This window comes from Neofelis nebulosa, chromosome 9 (assembly GCF_028018385.1).
Source record: "Neofelis nebulosa isolate mNeoNeb1 chromosome 9, mNeoNeb1.pri, whole genome shotgun sequence".
Lineage (NCBI taxonomy): Eukaryota > Metazoa > Chordata > Mammalia > Carnivora > Felidae > Neofelis > Neofelis nebulosa.
Genome location: NC_080790.1, coordinates 36,288,393 through 36,309,972, shown reverse-complemented (window position 1 = coordinate 36,309,972; position 21,580 = coordinate 36,288,393). Strand labels below are relative to the sequence as shown.

At 46.8% G+C, this 21,580-nt stretch overlaps 1 protein-coding gene across 3 annotated transcripts in view; it reads right to left on the bottom strand.

Moving 5' to 3' along the window:
• The window catches only part of LOC131484722 (two pore calcium channel protein 1-like), a 44,100-nt gene extending 29,846 nt beyond the window's left edge, over positions 1-14,254 (bottom strand). For 2 of the 3 annotated variants that reach the window (XM_058683262.1, XM_058683261.1), the window contains exons 1-4: positions 13,747-14,254; positions 4,900-4,991; positions 4,024-4,138; positions 1,167-1,295 (exon numbers count right to left, since the gene is read on the bottom strand). In XM_058683262.1, coding sequence (XP_058539245.1) covers positions 1,167-1,295; positions 4,024-4,138; positions 4,900-4,991; positions 13,747-13,821 — 411 coding nt within the window. In that variant the 5' untranslated portion in view covers positions 13,822-14,254. The remainder of the gene's footprint in view (positions 1-1,166; positions 1,296-4,023; positions 4,139-4,899; positions 4,992-13,746) is intronic. The other variant, XM_058683260.1, reaches the window with a different exon arrangement.
• Between the last annotated feature and the right edge of the window lie 7,326 nt (positions 14,255-21,580).

Genomic DNA, 21,580 nt, shown 5'->3' with positions numbered 1-21,580 from the left:
TGCGTTGACACACAGATGTAGAAACGGCTGGCGAGCAGCGGGCCACAGACGAAAGAAACTCAGAGGGGAAACCAGTATCGGCTACAGCACGGGGACCCCTACCTAGGAGTGTTCGTGAGGGCTCTGAGAATGGACGGCTTAGGGGCGTGCAGACTGAGCCGTGGGTGAACTGGAAAGAATGAGGGTTCAGGCAAGCCGGCTGCTTCGGTCGGTAATAAGCTAATTATCAAGTACCCTTAGCTAATCACTGAAGGGGCCTCTCTGCCCCTAACAGCAGCCTTTCAGAATTCCTTACCCTGCCCCTCTTGGCCTGACTGCTTAGCATATATCCTCCCAGATCTCTCTGTGAATGCGTACCATTCTCTCCTTTTTCTCTTTGCAACAAAACCGTGATCCAGCTCTGTGGTAACTGTCTTTTGGCTTCATGAATGGTAAGCACCTCGCCTTGGTAATAGACATTTGTCACTTTCACACTAGTTTAAAGGGCTGAGTGGATAGGCCACATTTCATTTAACACATATCGACTGTCGGGAAATCACGTTGTTACCAGTTTTTCCAGTATCAGGAACGGTTCAGCCACCGACCAATCTTGTAGCTAAACCTTTGAACACATCCTTCTCTCCTAACGATAAAGCCCCAGGAATAGAACTCCAGGGTGCAAGTGTTAAGCACCTTTAAGGCTTTTCAAAGAACTGCCAAACAGCCTTCGAGAAAGACAGCTTACTCGTCCCTCCAGGAGGGTATCAGGGGTTCTGTTTCCTCTCCATCTTGCTAACGCTGTTTTATAGGCAAACACATGGTATTTTATTGTTGCTTTGATATATATTTCTGAATTAGTGAAGTTGCACATTGTTTCATTATCTGCCATTATTTATATTTTTCTTTTAGGAGATGCCTTCACCTATTTTCAGCCCTGTTGGGGGGCCTCTTTTTTTTCCCCCTTTTAATTTACAAGTGCTCTTGCTATGTTAAAACACAGCACTCGCACTGTCATACGTTGCCCTGTTTGTTCTTCATTTGGGGTCCGCTTGCACTTGTGCTAATGGTGTTTGCTGTGCCGACGTCTGTCATTGTTGCTTTAACCAGATCAAATCTATTCAGGCTTTTGTCTTCATAGTTTCTGCCTTTGACCACAAAATCTTCAGGGTACTATAATGAGCACTCACCACGATGGTTACCATGATGCAGATGTTTTTCGTATCCTTCCAGAAAACCATTTGAGGAGTGACTTTTGCAAAATGTACAAGTCTCCCAAAGAATGCAGTCAGACAGAGAACTTCTGCTAACGAGGTAGCCTGCACGCAGAAAACAGAGACTAAACACAGCGCCCCGCCTCTTGGAGGTTCAGCTTTAGCTCTCTCGCAACCCTCCCAGCCCCCCCAAGCCACCTTGATGCCCCCTCCAAGAATTAGCACTGTCCCTTTTGACTGCGGCAAATTGCAGTCAAATTCTGTGCTAGCTGGAATGGTTTCTTCCTCTTAAGAGGAAACCTGCCCTTGAGTCACGAATCCCATGACCCAACAGGCAGGGAGGGCTTCCTGGGAGGGGCTGGATCAGCAGGCAGAGCACCCAGAAGGCATTTCCCCAGAAGACGGGAGGTCTGGGACGGCAGACACAGGCACCTTCTGTGCTCTCCAATTTCAAGTTCATATTTAGAAAAAGCATCTAGAAGTTCAGTTTCTCTAACAGGAGAGTAACCTCCCACAGACGTGTTTTGAGATGTGGGTCATTCCTTAGCCATCAGTGCCACTGCCGCCCTCCGCCCGTGTGTGGCTGGTTTAGAGGAAAGAAGGGAGGCCACTGAGACCCAGTGCCAAGTCCTGACCGTCTCCTCTGTAGGTTACAGGACACCAGCTCCAAAATCCCTACAGGCAGCTAGACTGGCAGCCTGTGATCGCAGCCCGGGCTTTCCTGTGATTCCCTGAGGCAGTAACTCCTCCCCAACAAGGACACTCGCCTTCATCAGGGGGTGAGGAGGGTGGCACAGTACGAAGAGATGGGGAGACTGGGCCCTGAAAGCAGCACTTGACACAGTCTTCCCCTCCCCACCCCAGCCTTCATGGGTCCTGGGCGTGGACATGGGCTACAGCCGCTTCCGCACCTTCTAGCCCTCAGCCTATTCATCCTCGAAGGACTCTCGAGACTCCCTGTCAAGGCCAGGCTTGCAACAGGGCCTGGGGCAATTCCAGGACCATGACACATTCGATTCTAGAGACCAGAGGTCCAAACACCGGCTGAAGGAGCACCCTGAACTCAGCCAACCTGAAGCTGTACGTGACCAAAAACAAACGGAAGGGTGAGGACTCGGGAAGAGAGGCAAGGGGCTGAGCAGACAACCCCAGGGAAGTCTCATCGCGTCCAGAGTGGGCCGTGCTAGGGAGGGACTGACCGTCTGGGTCTCTGAATGCACAGCTCTGCTTCTCCCAACTCTGGGGTTTGTTTTGATAGTCACTGGGCCACAAGTTTTCTATGCAGAGACTTCACTAATTGTAGCCTCTTCATCATACAGAAGTGTGTTACACCATCAGTTTGGTGGCCCCCGGTGAACCACGCTCCCAGTTTTCAGCCCCGTGTGCAGCGTCCTCCCATGTTGACTCGGGGCTCCGGCATCTCAGGGGCTTTGGCCGAGAGGACATCAACAAGCTGACGGAAGTGGAGGCTTGTACACTCGGATGCTCCTGCTTGGCCCTGCTCCTCCCCCACTGGGAGAAACCTACACCACCCGCAGCAGCTGCGTAACACAGCAGGGCACTTGGTCCCCGGCTCCAGCCAGGCAAGCTCCCAGCTCGCGGCCAGCAGCACCTGCCAGCCTCCAGAGATCCACGGAGCTTCCAGATATTGTTACCCCAGCTAACGACACAGGAGCAGGAAATCTTTCCGGCCTGGGCCCACTTACCCACAGAATCAGGGGAGGTAATAAAGATAGGGGTCAGTGAACTTTATCTGTTGAAGGACCAGACCGTAAATATTCTGGGCCTTGCCAGTCACCCAGTCTCTGCGACAACTGCAGGGGCAGCATCAAGTCGGGAAATTTAACATGAGTGGATCATCAATTTCATACTTGGACCGAGCCAGAGTCGCTGGTGAATTTGATGCGACTACTCAAAACCGTACGTGATCAGCTGCTAAGTGCCAATAAATAGTGATTTAGGACTACAAAAAAAAAAGCTGGAAACGTGGCAAGTACAACAAGTTGTGTATCACACTAAATTATGACATTGTCTACTCGCCCTTTCATGGATACGCTCTGAAAATATCACTTGTCTACCCAATTCATCCCTGCGGACACGGAAGACAAAAACCTCTACTCCATTTAAAATGCCTCATAGGGGCACCTGGGTGGATCAGTCGGTTAAGCGTCCGACTTCGGCTCAGGTCATGATCTTGCGGTTCGTGAGTTCAAGCCCCGCATCGGGCTCTGTGCTGACAGCTCAGAGTCTAGAGCCTGTTTCAGATTCTGTGTCTCCCTCTCTCTCTCTGACCCTCCCCCGTTCATGTTCTGTCTCTGTCTCAAAAATAAATAAACGTTAAAAATAAATAAATAAATAAATAAATAAATAAATAAATAAAATGCCTTATAATTGACACGGAAGCATCAGCTCAGCGAGTAGGCAGAGTTCTTCCAAACAAACCCCAGCAATGAAAATAAAACCTCATCCAAGGCACCTGTGTGGCTCGGTCAGGCAAACATCCCACTCTTGATTTTGGCCCCGGTCATGATCCCACAGTTCATGAGTTTGAGTTTGAGCCCAGAGTCAGGCTCTGCACTGACAGTAAGGAGCCCGCTTGGGATTCTCTGTCTCCCTCTCTTGGCCCCTCCCCTGTGCACACACAGGTGCGGACAAGCACCCTCTCTCTCTTTCTCTCTCTCTCTCAAAATAAACAAACATTTAAAAATAATAATAAAAGAAAACCACACTCGTATTTATTGAAATTTGGAAAAAAAAAAAAAAAAGGAAGAAGGCATGGGGCCCAACTCATCAATGACAAAGTCTGGTTAGCCATTTTGTTTTTAATCCTTACCAAGAAAGGCAGGGGAAACAGTGCCGGTTCTTCAAACAGGGCGAGAGAGAGGTCGACACAAATAAAGAAGTAGATGGCTACTTGCATTGTCCAGTGGTTATAAAAATAGTAAAGTCTGGAGATGAAAAGAATAAAGGTGTTTATATACAAGGAGCAGGAGTTACACAAAACTCACACTTCCCACTAAAAGACTAATGGTGGGCAAAATACAAAATAGGGCTCTGGCCACATTTCCTTTAAATCTTAGGGAGCAAGGGACAGCACTGAATTGAGCGCACATTACAAAACACTAACAGAAAAAAGAAAGGCAACAATAGTATCGCATCTCAAACCACAGTCTCTTAACCATCTCAAGCTATGATCAGTAAGTACCTCCTGCATAGCGGTTGTGACCGTAATAAAAAGAATACTTTCAGAGGGCTTTGACCAGTGACCGGTCAGCGGGTGGGAGAGAAAAGGCATGATTCTTACGAAAAGAACAAATATATGGAATGCATCAGAAGGCACCAGAAAGAAAAAGAACAAGTCTTTTCGCCTACGTGGCTCTAAGAGGACAACCTTGTCTACGAGGAAAGGATGATGTGATTCACTTCAGATGCCCTATCTCCTGCTCTATGTTAGTCATGTACTCATTTATCTGTCCTTAATGTATTTATTGAGTGCTTCCCTATGTGTGAGACACCACGCTCTTATAACTTAAAAAAAAAAAAAAAAAAAAAGCATTGGATGTTAGGATTTTATCCAAATCTCCATGCCTTATCCTAGAGACTTCTCAAAATGTTTGTGGAGACAATGTCTTCAGTTTGGGTTCAACTTCAAGACTGGTAAGTACTAAAGGACAGGTTGCTCTAGGAGACAGTTTAATACTTTATTTACCTGATGGCCCGAGGAGACGTTTCAAATGGAACATTTCTGTTGTACTGGGCATCAGAAACATAGGCAGCTGCCAGGAGAAGGTTCTGGTCCTCCTTGGGAGAAAGTAAGGAGAGAACAACAATCAGAGGAGGAAAGGACACTTCTCTTTTTCATGTAGATGAACAAAAGGAAACCCTCCTCCCTCTCTCCCCGCACCACCTCACTCTCGCCAGAGGTAATCAACTTTCGGAGTACTGTATGTGTTTTCCTGGGCATTGGGACCTGAGGTGGGGCTGAGACACAGGCATGCTTAACCTTCCTGAATGCAAACTGTGTGCCCTGTAATGTGTGCTCTCAGAGGAAGAAACGAGAAAGCACTGAGTAGTACATATAAATGTACTTAAATGGTACGTTTATACAAACATATATAGGGCTATATACACACAAACAGATAAACACAAAACTATATTTAGGGTACTTGATGAGTGGTTAGAGTGTTTTTCAAGGGTAGTAAATAAATAAATTATTGCCTTTTTTGATGACTTTTGAAGCTAACTCCTTCTCAAGGTATGACCCCCGCTCTACACATACACATAACTTAAAAATAATAAAATTATTTTCATATGGTCCAAAGCTTATTTTTCTCACTCCATATATTCTGGACATTTCTCTTTCCATGACAATATATACACACCTACCCCGTCCTTTTCAACAAATGCCTCTTCCTTTAAGTAGTGTGTCCCTTTACTCTCTATTTCAAACACAATTACATTGGATTTTTTAAAATATGTATTACACACAGACACACATGCATATCTTTGTGCCATGAGTGTGCTTGTAGGACACAGTTGAACTTGTGGATGAAAGGTCTTTGCATTTTTTTATTTTGATAGATACCACCAAATTGTTTCCCCCAAAGTTACACCTTTGATATGCCTCTAAATAGTACATGAGCACCATGATTCCTGCTTCTCGCCAACATTCTTATAATTTAAAATGATTGATAATATCCAACCAGCCAGAGGGGCATCTTGAGATTTGACTTTACATCTCCTCATGACCAGTACAGCTGAGCCCCATGGGTGATGACTCACATTTCTGATTCTGTATAAATGAGATAAAGAACACATACAAACAGACTAGCTATTTAGACCTTCCTTCGTCCTCTAGGAGGAAAAAAACCCGATTATCCATTCGATTACCAGACTTACCTCCTCAAAACACAGGACATCGTCCTGTATGGACTGGAATGGAGATCTACCATTGGTAAAGCAAGCCAATTTTGCAAATGCATCTAGTATTCAGAGAGGTCAAAAGATTCCAAACTTTGGACAAAAGTATATATTTGTACACACTGTAGGACTGCATTTCCTAAACTTATTTCATATTGCAACACTTAAAAAAGTAAGTCATATTGCATTAAAAAACACAAACATTAGTTACTAAGATAGGTCTTTTAAGAGACATTTCACCAAAGAAGATATATATATATATATATATATACATATATATATATATATATATATATATATGCATGGCATAGAAGCACATAAAAAGATGCTCAACATTTTTAGTCATGAGGGAAATACACATTTAAGCCACAATGAACTACCACTACATATCCACTAAGACAAAACAATGTCTAAAACTGAAGACTGACTCTACCAAGAGCTCACATGGATGTAAAGCAACTAGAACTCTCCCACAGTGTTGGTAGGAATGGAAAACGGTTCATTTACTTTGGCAAACAATTTGGTAATTTTGGGGCCATTCCGTTCCTAAGCATTTACCAAAGAGAAAGAAAGCATATGTCTACATGGAGACTTTACATCCAACCCAAGAATGTGGCTATGTGAGAACACCATTCCGAAGCTGTATGCAAATATTTGAAATAGTTGAAAACTAGAAACTTGAGAGGCGAAAACCAGAAACAACCAAAATGTCCACAGATACATGTATGGGTAAACAAAATGTGATATATGTATGCCATGGAAGACTACTCAGCAATAAAAAGGAATGAATTCCTGATAAACACAACATAATGGATGGATCTGAAAATAAGTTTTCTGTGAAAGAAGTTAACTCCTATCTCCCAAAGGAACACCTACTACACGAGTATATAAAACTCTAGAATATGCAAATGAATCTATGGTGGCAGAAACCAGATCAGTTGCCTGGAGACAGGGGGAGGAGGGGATGGAGAGAGGGGTGGGTTGCAAATTGGCATGAGGAAATCCGTAGGGGTGATGCATTCATTACCTTGAATGTGGTATTACTATCACAAGTGTTTTCCTTGTGATACCAAGGCTCACCAAGACTCATCAAACTACACTCTTCAAGTAAGTGTAGTTTAATGTATATCAGTCATGGCTCACTACAGCGGTTAAAAATTGCCCCAAAACAAAGATAAATGTTTTGATTAAAAATAGATGTGGGGGGCGCCTGGGTGGCGCAGTCGGTTAAGCGGCCGACTTCAGCCAGGTCACGATCTCGCGGTCCATGAGTTCGAGCCCCGCGTCGGGCTCTGGGCTGATGGCTCGGAGCCTGGAGCCTGTTTCCGATTCTGTGTCTCCCTCTCTCTGCCCCTCCCCCGTTCATGCTCTGTCTGTCCCTCTCTGTCCCAAAAATAAATTAAAAACGTTGAAAAAAAAAATTTTTTTTTTAAATAAAAAAATAAAAAAATAAAATAGATGTGGAACAAAAGTCTCAAAGATGAATTAACCACTGTAAGAACCCATCACCTCCTGAGTCATGTGCATTCTCAGGGCTGGTGCAGCAAATTTTTAAAAGCAGGTTATTAAACACTAAAAAGTACCATACAAATGTGTTAAACACTTAACACACGTTTTTCTTTTTCATATTAAAAACATTTTAGTAGACAATCTCTTAATGCCAATTATTTTTCCACTGAACATCATGAACACTGAGGAACACTAGAGTCCCCCCAGGATATGCTCAGAAATCTATTTTAGATATAAAATCTCTGTCCCCGAGATTTTAAGAAAGTTTCATTAAGTCTCCTATCGATCATACTGGGACAGCAAAGAATTAAGATATTAAGGCCTTCCTTTAAAAAATATATTTAGGATCACTTCTCAGCCTTTTGGCTAAGATCAAGTGTAAAAAACATATTTAGGGGCACTTGGGCGGTTCAGTCAGTTAAGTGCCCAACTCTTAATTCCAGCCCAGGTCATGAGATCAAGCCCCATGTTTACAGATACAGATATAGACATAGACATAGATATATTTAAAGCAAAATCTCTTAAAGCCAATTTAATTGTTCCCAATTTAAAAAGATGATGCTACTGGGGCATCTGGGTGGCTCAGTTAGTTAAATGTCCAACTTCAGCTCAGGTCATGATCTCATGATTCGTGGGTTCAAACCCCATGAATGGGTTCAAACCCCTGTGCTGACAGCTCAGAGCCTGGAACCTGCTTCAGATTCTGTATCTCCCTCTCTCTCTCTGCCCCTCTCCCGCTTGTGCTCTGTCTCTCTGTCTCTCTCTCTCTCCCTCTCTCTCAAAAATAAGTAAACATTAAAAAATATCTTGGGGGGCGCCTGGGTGGCTCAGTCGGTTAAGCATCTGACTTCCACTCAGGTCATGATCTCACAGTTCGTGAGTTCGAGCCCCACATCAGGCTCTGTGCTGACAGCTCAGAGCCTGGAACCTGCTTCGGAGTCTGTGTCTCCATCTCTCTGCTCCTCCCCCACTCGCACTCTCTCTCTCTATCTCAAAAAAAACAATTACTGAAAAAAAAATGATACTACTAACATTCTTTCAGTCCCAGTGAAACAGTTTGTCCGCACAAAAGGAGTTTGACAATTGTGGATTTGAGATGCATCATCCACATGGCCTCCAGGTAGAAAACAGAAAAAAAAAAAAAATGCTCACCAGCAATCCCTCCTCACCCAGCTGGGCCCTGGGGGTCACCTCCATCAGTCATCACCCAGGCTCCCCACACTGAATGAATGATATAAGCACCGTGGCACCTCTTTCAACTCCCCCCTTGCCATCTGAATTCATACCTGTTATGTTTAAATATGCTGACACTTTCACAACAGCAAATTTACTTTTATATCGTTTCAGAGTTTTCCCACCCTTAGCTATTGCATTTCCGACATGTCTCTTTTTAAAACCTCATCTGCTCTGTCTTCTGCTCCTACCTATCTTCCCTCTCTCCATCCTGTTTGTGTGCACCTTCTAAGGGTCCTTCCCATTTTTCCTTGGGAAGAAGTGCTCTTAACAGGCAACCTTACTCTAATGGGCATTCTTACTGGTATTAAGGTCATTGGTATCTTTCCATAAAACAAATCATTTTCATCCAACCCAAGAACGGGCTTGTGTCAGACATGCTGTTTCAAAACTGCATACTTCAAGTTTACATGGGAACCACTGCCCATATCTACCACGAAAACAGCAAAGACCAAATCGCAATGCCCCCCCCCCCATGCAGCTACTAGATGGTTTTGCACCTCAAAGCAGCAGCCCCCACATAGGGAAGGCACCAGTGGCTGCCAGGGGAGCAGTTCTAGAGCTCCCACCGCTCAGACCACCGCCTTCAGAGCTTTGCTTGTAAAGCTCTCGTTGCCCAGACCAACCACATCAGAATCTCAAGGAGGTGAGACCCAGGAGGAATTTGTAAAGTTCCCTGGGGGTTCCAGTATGCAGTCAAGATGGAAAATCGCTGGTCTAAACGTGGCCATTTTACTACTGCTTCTTGTATGTTTTGCATCTTCATGGCGCTATGGCAATAACTGACTTCTCTTGACTTTCTTTTTCTCCTCTTCTCGAAGCTGTGACATTTCCTTTCCTGTCCCCGAGATTTAAAAATGCGTTTAAGATTTTTGTGTTTTCTCCTCTGGCCCTCTCAACCCTGTAAACCTGCATTCTGAGGAAAGGTGAATAACTTAGAATCACTTAGGGAGAGAGGGAAGAAAATGCACAGGGCAGGGTGGGAGGTGGGGGAGGGAATCATCATTTCCAGAGGCTCTCAGTAGAGAGCAAGGAAGTTCCTTCCCTAAGCCCCCAGTGTAGGAATAAACTGGAAGCTCCAGATACCTTTAAGTCAAACAAGAACCTTGACGAAGCTGTTGACAGAAGTGCTTTGAAAAAAGCCGATATGCCTTATTTAGATATAGAAGAAAATTAACCTAACCACAACCTAAGGTAAAAAGAAGTTGCCATAAATTTTAAGGAAAATTCCCTCATCTCAGTTTTTCCCTCACTACAAGGACTGTACTTTCTGTCTGTCTCTCTCTCAGCCTCCCTTCTTTCCCCCCATAGGTTACAAGCACACGGATGCCTGGAACAGAGGTGATCGGTGCTTTCCTATCCAACTCCCATTCAAAAGCTTCTAGTGACTTCTCTTTGCATAGAGTGCCCACAGAATCAAATGTAAAATCTCTGGCTTGGCATTTAGGGGCTCCACAATCCCCCTTGTCTCCAACTTTGTCACCCTCAATTCCCTACAGAAACCCTCTTCTCTGGCCACAACTCGTGGGTGTGCCATCCACGGCCCCACCACCAGCCCCACTTCCGCGCCTGATCTCTTGTTCACGTAAAAACCAAGAGTATCCTTTCTAGAACTTTCCTTCTTTGGGGGCCCATCTCAAATCTCACTTCCTCTACGAAGACTGGAAATACCAGAAGTTTCCATTTCCAAGTGGAAAGACTGCCAGCAGAAGTCCGGGCTGTGAAGTATGTTGTGGACATTTCATATAAAGAAACAGCTAGCTGCTAAGGGTAAGCTGGGGCATAGCAGCCACGGGAAGATGGGTGAGAGAATAGATGGCAATTAGCTGTTAGTATAAACACCTCACGTCCCTCTGTGCAGAAAGACCAACAACCTGCAGGCCAAGGGCAGCCTAAAGATGTGTTTTGTTTGGCCCAGAGAGTGCTTTATGGACGCTGGCTACTAATTCAATTTTTTTGTTTTTTTAAACTGGAGCTTACCCAAAAATTTGAACTTCTGGTTTCTCTTTGAAAGGTCATAACATCTGGCAATGCTGGGCTCTATTTCAATACGCTTTTGCTACCCACCCTGATACTCAGGTCACCTAAATAAACACTCATTATTTTTTCCAAGTTCGGTGGGTCAGCCAGGCAGCCCATCTGGTCCAGGTCAACTCAGCTGATCTGTATGGCCATCTGGAGGAGATGGTCTAGAACAGCCGCACTCACGTGTCTCAGCCATGTGCGCCAGGCAGCAGGCTGGCCACGGCTCTTCCACACGTCGGTGGTCAAAGGATTCCCAGGAGCATCAGGAGGGCAAGAACCGATGCTCAAGTGTTTTTCATATCCCTGCTTCTGTCACATCTGCTAATGTCGCATTGGCCAAAGCAAGTCGCCTGGCCAATGGTCTCAAGGGCTGGAGAAATCGACTCCACCTCCTGATGTAAGGAGTTGCAAAGGCTCATTGCAAATGGGGCCGTGTCCAAGATGGGAAGAGTTTGTGGCCATTTTTACAATCTGTGATAGGCCGTGTAGCCACAACCAACCGGAAGTGGATAACCGTGGTCTTCCTGGGGCAAAAAACACGCCCTCCGTGTCACCACAAGCCCCACTCTCCTCCCCAACTGAGTCATTCCCACCTAGGCCACTGGTTTTATGTTCCTCTCTGGCCCCTGTGGACACTTCAGTTTAAGACTCCCTGATTTAACCAATACTCTCCCAAGCCTTCCCGGTTACTCCCATTTTCCCCCTGCAAAAAAAAAACTTCTCTGCAAATCACTATAAGGCAACACCGGGAAGACCAGAGCCTGAAGACACGGTAATCTAAGACCTGAAGGAAAACGTTTAAGAATAGGGAACATTCGAAGAGAAGCACATAAGATATTAAGAGGTGATCACGAAGGTCACAAAGTAACAGCATACAGAACATGGGCTCTCAACCTTGGCTGCGCTTTCAATACTTGGGAGCTTTAAAGTGACTGTTACCCAGACCATACTCAGACCAATCACATCAGAATCTCGAGGGCTAGGGCCTGCCTGAACCCAGATACGCTTCTAAAAACTCCCCAGGCAATTATAACCAGCAGTAAGGCTGAGAATCACTAGCATTGGATTATTTCAATTTCACAGCTGGAACTGTTGGGAAAAGCACCAAAGGAGTGGATTGCCATTTTAGAATCTGCCAAAATAAACACCAGGCAGAAAAAGGTTCTAAAAAACTGCTTGAAAGGAGAGGGTGGAAATGGCATTTCAGATGACTAGGCAGTTTTTTATTCAGTGACCCAAAACTAATCATGCCATCATAGCTACCAAGTGTCTGAGGTCAGAGCCTTGGCTTAATGACTCAATCATCGCTGTTATCTCAGAAAATGAGGGGTTCTGCTGAGAATTACCAGCTGGTACCAGGCTCCTCACCTTTTCTGCCTGCTCCCCTGGGCTGTTTTCAGCCTTCCTTCCATTTCTTGAGGTCTCAAATTACTCGTGTCTTTACATTCTTCTCTTATTCAGACAAAGAAACATTAAATACACACAGGGAGGATATGGACAGTCTCAGGCTACAGTTCTTGCTACAGAAAATTCTGGTGATCACGGGTCCATCATTGTGCAGAAGGAGAGGGGCAGGGCCTGTTCGGTCAACCAAGAATCCTTCCCCTCCTCTCTCTCCTTGACCTGCCTTCCTCTACCTGTTCTCTTAAGGAGACGTGGCAGAATTCACCTGTTATAAGTGGCCAGACCAGCAGGCCAAAGACGCAGGCCAATGCACCAGGCGGGTCTTTTAAATCCTACGCCACAGAGCCTGCCCCGTGGGCCCTCTTCAGCAGGCTACAGGAGCCCACTGAGGAGAGGCAGGGGCTTTACCAGAACAGCCCAGAGCTGAAGAGGCCAGCTCAAGGAGGAGAAGAAGGGACTAAAACACCCTTCACCTCCCACACACTTGCACAACCAGAAGGAAATGCAGCACGTATGAATGTTGCCCGAGAAGCCTGGCTGTCATTACCGTGGGCCAGGCACAGTGCCCTGAGCCTGACTGACACGGCCTTCACACTCCTCTGAGGTGGGTGTGAATTATCATCCCACCTTACAGAGGGGGAAAACAGAGGCTCGACCAGATCATGGGCCCCCCCTCATCTTGTCATTCACAGTTAGGGTTTCCTGAATCAAGCGGGGGCTTCCTATCACTGGAGCTCTGCCTCCCTCTCCGCTCTGAGTGCTTGTCCAGAGAAAGGCAACAGTCCAGGAATGACTGCTTGGAAGCTCCACGTCTTCCAAAGAAGTGCAGAGCTGAGCACATCTGCTTCGTCCCGCGGGGATCAGAAGAGCCGGCGCTGCATCAGCACTCCCAGACCCACATCCTGCAGCCTTCTTCCCGGGCGTTTCCCTGCAATGGGACCCTCGGATGTTTTCCTGCCGCCATGGAGCACAGTGCGGCGAGCACGGGCCACCCAGACCCGGGAACGCGCGGGGACGCGCTTCATTGGCCCTGGACCCCCAAACGGAGCCCGGGCGCCGGTCCCAGCCCGGGCCCCGTCCGGGGGAGGCGGCTCCGGGCGGGCTAAGGCGGCGCGGGGTTGACAGCCCCCCTACCGACTGCAGCGTGCAGGGCTGCGGCCCGGGGCGCGGATCCCGAGAGCCGCGGCCGCCCGTGCGCCTTCCAGCGGAGCAGCGCCGGGTGCCAGGGCTCCCGCGGCCCAGAGGACGGAGTAAGCCCCGGGGCGGAGGGGCTCCTCGCCCGCCTCCCCACACGGGGCCCTCACTCCCAGCGGCCGGCGCCGGCTTTGCGCGAGGTCGCGCTCTACCCGGGAGCTCCGGGGGTGTCCGCGCGGGGAGGGAAACCTCGGGGCCGGAGACTCTGCCGTCGGCGCACGCCGCCAACCCTCGGGGCGTCCTGCGAGCGCGGCGGCCGTCGCCCCCTTACCTCCTGCGCGGGCGGCTCCTCCGACGGCTGCCGGCGCAGGCGGCGCACGCCCGCGGCTCGGCCGGCCCCGGGCATCTCGGCGGCGGCGCGGCGGGCCGGGGTGCGGGAGCGTCGGGACCGTCGGGACCGCCGGGACCGCCGCGGCGGACTCTGTCCTCGGGCCCCCGGAGGCCCGCGCTGGGCGCGCTCCGCTCGGCTCTTCACGTGACCACGGAGGGGGACGGCCCGCGGCGGCCCCGAGGGCGAAGGACCGGGGGTGGCGGGGGTGGCGGGGGTGGCGGGCGCGGCGGGCGCGGCGGGCTTCCAGGCTCCGGCCCCTTCCCCGCCCGGCCTCCCGGCCGCGCTCCGGAGCCAGGGGCGGGGACGCGGAGCCGGCGGGGGCGGGAGCGGGCCGCCGAGGGGGCGCCGGGGACGAGCTCCGGCTGGTGGCGGCGCGGGTGAGAGGCCACCCTGGCATAAGGCCCCAACCGTGTGCCGTGGGCGCACCAGCAAAATAGTTGGTCGGAGAAGTCAATGAGTGAATGTAGAGTCAGTGGCTGCCACTGGCGAGGGCCCAGTAAACGCGGATTCCCTCCCTCCCCGTCCTCGTGGAGACCCCGGGAAAACTGGGTGTGGACTCAGTGGGGCCTCCCAGGGCAGATACTTTCAGGGAGGGCGCACAGACCCTCCTCCCTTCCCCCAGGGTGCCCCCAGTTCCAGCTTGGCCAGGAACTCAGCTTTGCCAGAGCTGATGAACTTTCCAGAGAAAGAAAAAATGCAGATTTTCATGAAACTGTTTCTGATTTTTTTAAACGTTGTCATGAATTTATTATGATAGTACATGTAAAATACTTGAGGCCAATTCTTGGATGAGCCTTGGCCAGCAGGGCAGATGGCCCTGGACCCAGTACCAACCGACTCCGCTGACACTTCTCAGAGAAGGAAAAGCCTGGCAGGGCTGGGACTGGCCCTGGTCACCCAGCAGGAAGGCTGGTATCCTCCCAGGTGGTTCATCAGGACCCTGTGCTATAGGTATTGATGGCTGCCAAGGTCCGGCTCCAGAACCGAAGCATGCAGAATCATGTCCCCCACCCCGGCCTTGGCAAAAGTTTCCACATCCTAATCCCTGGGACTGTTACTTTACTCTCAGAAGAGATTCAGGTCACTAATCAGTTGGCCTTAAAATACAGAGATTATTCTGGATTATCTAGGTTGGCCCAATGAAATCACATGAGCCCTTAAAAGCAGAAGAGAAAAGCAGAAGAGGAGGTGAGAGATTGGAAGGAAGCCCAGGAAGGGCTCAATGTGCCTGGCCAGGATGCTAATACCTTGAAGATAGAGGGGAACTTCAAGGAACTGAATTCTGCCAACACTCTGAATGAACCTAGAAGCAAATTCTTCCCCCACAACCTCCAGAAAGGAAGACAGCCAGGCCCACTCCTTTGCTTCAGCCATGTGAGACTCGGGGCATCGTCTCATGTCTATATATTATCTCATATGAGATACTAAAAGGATGTTGCTTTAAGCTCCTAAATTTGTGGCAATTTGTTACACCACAGTAGAAAATGAATACAGGACACCAGCCTGCATTTCAATGCGAGAGTCCAGTTCTGGCCGTGAGGCTGGCCTGCAGTAAGAACACCATGTGGCCCCTGTTCCTTCGTGGGTATGCCAGGCACTGGTTGCCACCACCCACCTGCTCTTATTGTCCCCACACAGTTCTAATATCACATCCCCTGCAAGCCCTTCCTCCACTTCTCCCAGCCTGTGGGTCACTTCCTCTCTGTGGTCCCATGCTCTTCATGAAAACAACCACAAGCTGCCTCAGTTCTTCTATTCTTATATCCCATCCCACCCCACTAGGCCACAAGCACCTGGCCGAGGAGGGGGCAGAAAACTTTCATCGTTGAATCCCCACCTCCTGGGGATGGTAAGTAGGTGAAATGCCAAAGCAGAATTCACACCAGCTTGTCACCAATGACCCGTGTCTACAGGATGTCTGAAATAGTTCTTAGAATGTTTATTGTGAGGATCACCATAAAACTCTGCATGCTCTTGAGAAAAGACAATTATTCTGTTTCTATCCTAAGTGGTGACTGATAATATGTAAAATGGCATATCTTTTTTTGTATAATGTAAATGTATTCATTGTAAAGAGTTGAAACAACTAATCAAAGATAACCACCATTAGCCAGTTTTGGTGATCTTCCTTCTCTACATCTCTCTTTACCTGCATACACTTGAACATGCTTGTGTGCAGCTCTGTGCAAATGAAAAATACTCCTACCCTGAAGACACTGCTGACCCCCGACCTACTATCCACACCCTGCCGACCCAGGAACCCAGACTCGGTCAGGCCGCCACCCCATCTCCCACTAGAGGATGATCCTGTTTGGTTTAGGCCAATGTACACAGGGTGTTTTCCCGGCAACAGTTGATCGGTCTCAGGGAAATATGTGACTCAAGTGAGCTCAGCCTGGCTAAAAAGAAGCTATGGCCCCCAAGGAGAGGCTTCTTTCTCTCTCTTCCCTCCCCTTGTCCTATGAATGTAATATAAAAAACATGCATTCCCAGCAGCCACTGGCAAGCACCTTACAGTCACCCTCTGGTAAGGATGACTGTGCAAGGTGGCACGGTAGACAGGTGCAAGCAGCCGGGTCTCTGATGGCCTCATGGAAAGACTAGATTTTGGCACCTTCTTCCCCAGAACCACCTGACCTTTGAACTTAGAATTACGTGAGCTATATTATACAGCCCAGGAGACAGAATGAATTTGGTCTGTATGGCTGATAGGAAAAAAATCTACAAGATGTTAGACGAGGGTGGGGGGGAGTACCCTCCATAAATTTTGGTATCTTTTGTATAAGTTTTTAAAGGATGCATATACCTATATTTTCTGATAAATGAATAAAAATATTTCCCTAGAAGCATCCATAAGGAAACTGTCATCAGTGCTGAACTTTTGAGCACACAGCAGGGAGTAGAAACTTGAAGGGAGAGAGGCCTTTTCCTCTTACATTTTCCTACAAGGTTTCATTTTTCACTATATTTCTATTTTACTTTTATGACAACATACAGTAAAATCAACAGGGATGTACAGATAGAGTTTAAATAGCAATTTTGTCTATTTAATGAAAAAAAAACCATTTTCTATAATGGAAAAAAATTAAAATTCTGGTAGTTGCACCAGAGAAAGCCTGTTCCTGGCAGCATCTCTCCTGGTGGAGAGAATGCACCCCTGCGGGGTAAGAATGAATCAGATTTAGAAAGCACAGCCTTTAGACGCCAATTCCCTAAAAGCGCACCCCGTAACAGTCCTTTAAGGGTACTGTAAACCTTTCCTGGGGCTGTCATAACAAAATACCACGGACCGGGGGGCTTAAACAATAGAAATTTGCTTTCTCATAGTTCTGGCGTCTAGAAGTCCAAGATCAAGGTGTTGGAGGGTGGGTTTCATCTGAGGTCTCTCTCTTTGGCTTGTAGATGGCCGTCTTCTGCCTGTGTCCTCACAATGTTTCCTCTGTGCATGTCAGCATCCAAATTTCTACTTCGTACAAGGACAGCAGTCTTGACTTTGACATATGAATCTGGTTGGGGGGGGCGGGGGAGGCACAATTAAGCCAATAACAGGCACTGATTACCATCCCCACTTTAGAGCCAAGGAAACAGGCTCAGAGAGGAGAATCAACGTGCCCCAGGCCACACAGCTTCAAAGTGGTGGCACTGAGGTCACAGACCCAGAACTACTGGCCCAGAGGCTCGGAACTACCACTCTGTTCTGTATAGGAGTAGCTATTAGGTAGTTTCCATTGAGAAAGTAAAGTAAGTCCATATTTAACCAAAGGATCTGCCTAATTCTGTTTGCCAGTTATCTCCTAGAATCCCATGAGATTTGGTACAATGTTTTAAACACTGCAGTGCAGTGATCAGGATATAAGGGTCATAGTTGACAGTAGAGGGTGAATCTTCTCAACTCATTGACGTGCCAGTGCACCTGCAAAACCCTAACTGTCTTTGACCCCTCTCTTTCTCCTTCCTCTTATTCCCTGTCCCAGCCTCATTGCCCTCCTTTCTGATTCTCAAACATTCCACAAGGGCTTAGCTCCAAGCCATTCCCTGAACCTGGGTTACTCACTCCCCAGCACCCACCTGCCCAACTCCCCATCCATCCCTTCTAGTGTTTGTTCAGATCCCACTTTCTCAGGGAAATGGGCCCTGACCATCTTACTTAATTCTTCAATCCACTCCTGCCCTCCTGCTGCCCTCCTTTCCTGATCTTTTACTTTCCTGCATTGCCCTTATCACCTCTGCCATGCCATGTTATTTTTAATCTCTTATGTTTCTTATTTAGTGTCTGTTTATGCTTGATAGAGTTTAATCTCCATAAGGGTGGAAATCTTTATTTTGTCCACAAATATTTCCCAAGCTGCTGCAACAGTGTCTAGAAAATAGAAGGTTTTCAAAAAAAATTTTTTTTTTTAAATTTTTTTTTCAACATTTTTAATTTATTTTTGGGACAGAGAGAGACAGAGCATGAACGGGGGAGGGGCAGAGAGAGAGGGAGACACAGAATCGGAAACAGGCTCCAGGCTCCGAGCCATCAGCCCAGAGCCTGACGCGGGGCTCGAACTCACGGACCGCGAGATTGTGACCTGGCTGAAGTCGGATGCTTAACCGACTGCGCCACCCAGGCGCCCCGCAAAAAAAATTTTTTTTAATGTTTGTTTATTTTTGAGACAGAGAGAGACAGAGCATGAACAGGGGAGGGTCAGAGAGAGGGAGACACAGAATCTGAAACAGGCTCCAGGCTCTGAGCTGTCAGCCCAGTGCCCGACGCGGGGCTTGAACTCACAGACCGCGAGATCATGACCCGAGCTGAAGTCGGCCGCTTAACCAACTGAGCCACCCAGGTGCCCCGAAAATAGAAGGTTTTCAATAGGTATTAGTTGAGTGAGAATTTTTAGAAGTGGTGGGAAATGGTTTCAATCAATCCCTTGCAATTAACCACAGAAAAGAGGGTGTATGAGGCTGTTCTGTGCCTCAGGTTCCAAAAGGACACTACTTTCTCAAGGCTCCCTCCTCCCCTCCTTTAGGAAGCCCAGAGCCCCATTTTGTATCTTGCCTGTGCCCTGATGGGGAGATGATCACTTTTTTATTCTCCCTCACACAGAAGGGCCGTTGCCAGAGCTCCAGTCTAACCTAGCTATGTATCCTTGGAACCATGAGAGATTCCAAAAATAAAATCTGCAGCCTAAAATGCTGGTTTGTTAAAAATCGAGAAGTTTATAAATGGAGGCCCAGTACTAGAAGAGAAAAAAACTATAGGGACAGAAATCTAATCAGCGTTTCCCAGGAACACTGGAAGGAAGGGATTTCGCTGCAAAGGGATCATAAACTTTCAGGGTGTTGGAAATATTTTATATCTTGATTGTGCTGGCTCATACATCGGTCACATCTTGTTGAATTATAAAAAGGGTAAATTTTACTGTGTGTCAAGTATGCTTCACTAAATTTGACCTACAAAGATACTGTGGAGGTGGGGCATCGTGTAAGAACAAGATGTAACAGGATTGGCCATGAGTTGAGGAGGATGAGTGATGAGTACACCTACCTGTTTCTGTATATACTTGAAATTTTCCATATTGAAAATTTTAAAATAAAACGCATCTAACAAATACATGCAAGCAACAGAAAGCAATAAAACTGTACTGAAAAAAAGTAAAGAGGATTGGTTTTCAATAAGGGTATCAAGACCAGTAGGTGGGGGAAAGACCGCTCACTTTAACAAATGGTGCTGGAACAAGTGAATATCTGCATGTAAAAGAATGAAAGTGGGCCTGGCTGGCTCAGTCGGTTAAGCATCTCACTCTGGATTTCAGCTCGGGTCATCATCCCAGGGTCGTGGGATTGAGCCCCGTGTTGGGCTCCGTGCTGAGTGTAGAGCCTGCTTGAGGTTCTCTGTCTCTCCCTCTGCCCTTCTCCCCTGCTTGCATATGTGCTGCTTCTCTCTCTCTCTCTCTCTCTATCTCTCTAAAATAAATAAAACAAAATAAAAAATAAAATAAAATAATGAAAGTGGACACTTAATTCACTCCACATATAAATATTAACTCAAAATGAATCCAAGACTTACATTAAAAAGCTAAAACTATAAAATTCTTAGAAGAAAGACACAGGGGCAAATCTTTATGACCTTGGATTTGGCAATGGGTCCTTTAATATGGCACCAAAAGCACAAACAACCAAAGAAAAAATAGATAAATAAAAAATAGATAAGTAAGACTTCATCAAAATGCAAAACTTTTGTGCATGAAAGAGCATTATTCACTGAGTGAAAAGGCAACCCATAGAATGGAAGCAAATACTGTATCTGAAATCACATACAAGTATCCTCTGCTTTTTGAATGTTATCAGGCCACTTAGCTTTTTTTTTTTTTAACATTTATTCATTTTTTGAGAGACAGAGTGTGAGATGGGGAGACGCAGAGGGGGAGGGAGACGGAGACACAGAATTTGAAGCAGGCTCTGAGCTCTGAGCTGTCAGCACAGAGCCCAACACGGGGCTCGAACCCACGAACTGTGAGATCACCACCTGAGCTGAAATCAGCGGCTTAACCGTCTGAGCCATCCAGGCCCCCCCAGGCCAGTTAGGCTTTTTGAAAGACCTACATTAGTACCTGTTTTCACTAACCAAAGAGGATTTTCATTTTTATGAAAAAGATGAAAAGCAAAAATAGCATTCAGCATTGGTTTTGCAATGAGCTGTTGCAGAGGCAGTACGTAGCCCAAGCAGCGAGGCTGTCCCTCCCAAACTCCTTCCGTAGGAACTACACTCAGAGTCTCAGCATCCGGCCACCATAGTTATGAACTCTTTCTTTGAACATAAGTGCTTTATCTGAACTTACTTTGTACATCCATTAGCAAGATGTGTCCTAAAGTATCTGAAAAGCCTGAGAGATTATTTTTGGGCCCAAGAACACTCAAAACTTTTTCCATAGAAGTTGACTTTTAAACAACATGGGTATGAACTGTGTGGGCCCACTTATACACAGATTTTTGGAGGGATAAATACAGCATGGTACTGTAAATGTATTTTCTCTTATGACTTTTCTTAGTAATATTTGTTTCTAGCTCACTTTATTATAAGAATATAGCATATAATACATATAACATGCAAAATATGTGTTAACCAACTGTTTATGTTATCGCTAAGACTTCCAGTCAACAATAGGCTCTTAGGGGCGCCTGGGTGGCGCAGTCGGTTAAGCGTCCGGCTTCAGCCAGGTCACGATCTCGCGGTCCGTGAGTTCGAGCCCCGCGTCAGGCTCTGGGCCGATGGCTCGGAGCCTGGAGCCTGTTTCCGATTCTGTGTCTCCCTCTCTCTCTGCCCCTCCCCCGTTCATGCTCTGTCTCTCTCTGTCCCAAAAATAAAAAAATAAAAAAAAAAAAAACAATAGGCTCTTAGTACTTATGTTTTCAGGGAGGCAAAAGTTATACGTGGATTTTTGACTACATGGGGGGTTGATGCTCCTCACTCCCATGTTGCTCAGGGTCAACTATAAATTAATAGTAACCGCTTCTTCACTTTACACCATTTCAGATTTCATAGGAATATTCTGGTTTGGGGTGGTGGGGAAAATCTGTATCTGATAAGGGTCTAGTATTCAAAACATATAGAGAACTCTTACAACTCATCAATAAAAAACAAACAAACAGGAACCCCATTTTTTCAAATGCTTTGAGAAAGGACTTTTTTTCCAAAGAAGGTAAAGAAATGGATACAACACTTGAAAATATTCAACATTATTCATCGTTAGGAAAATGCAAATCAAAATCACTATGATATACCACTTCA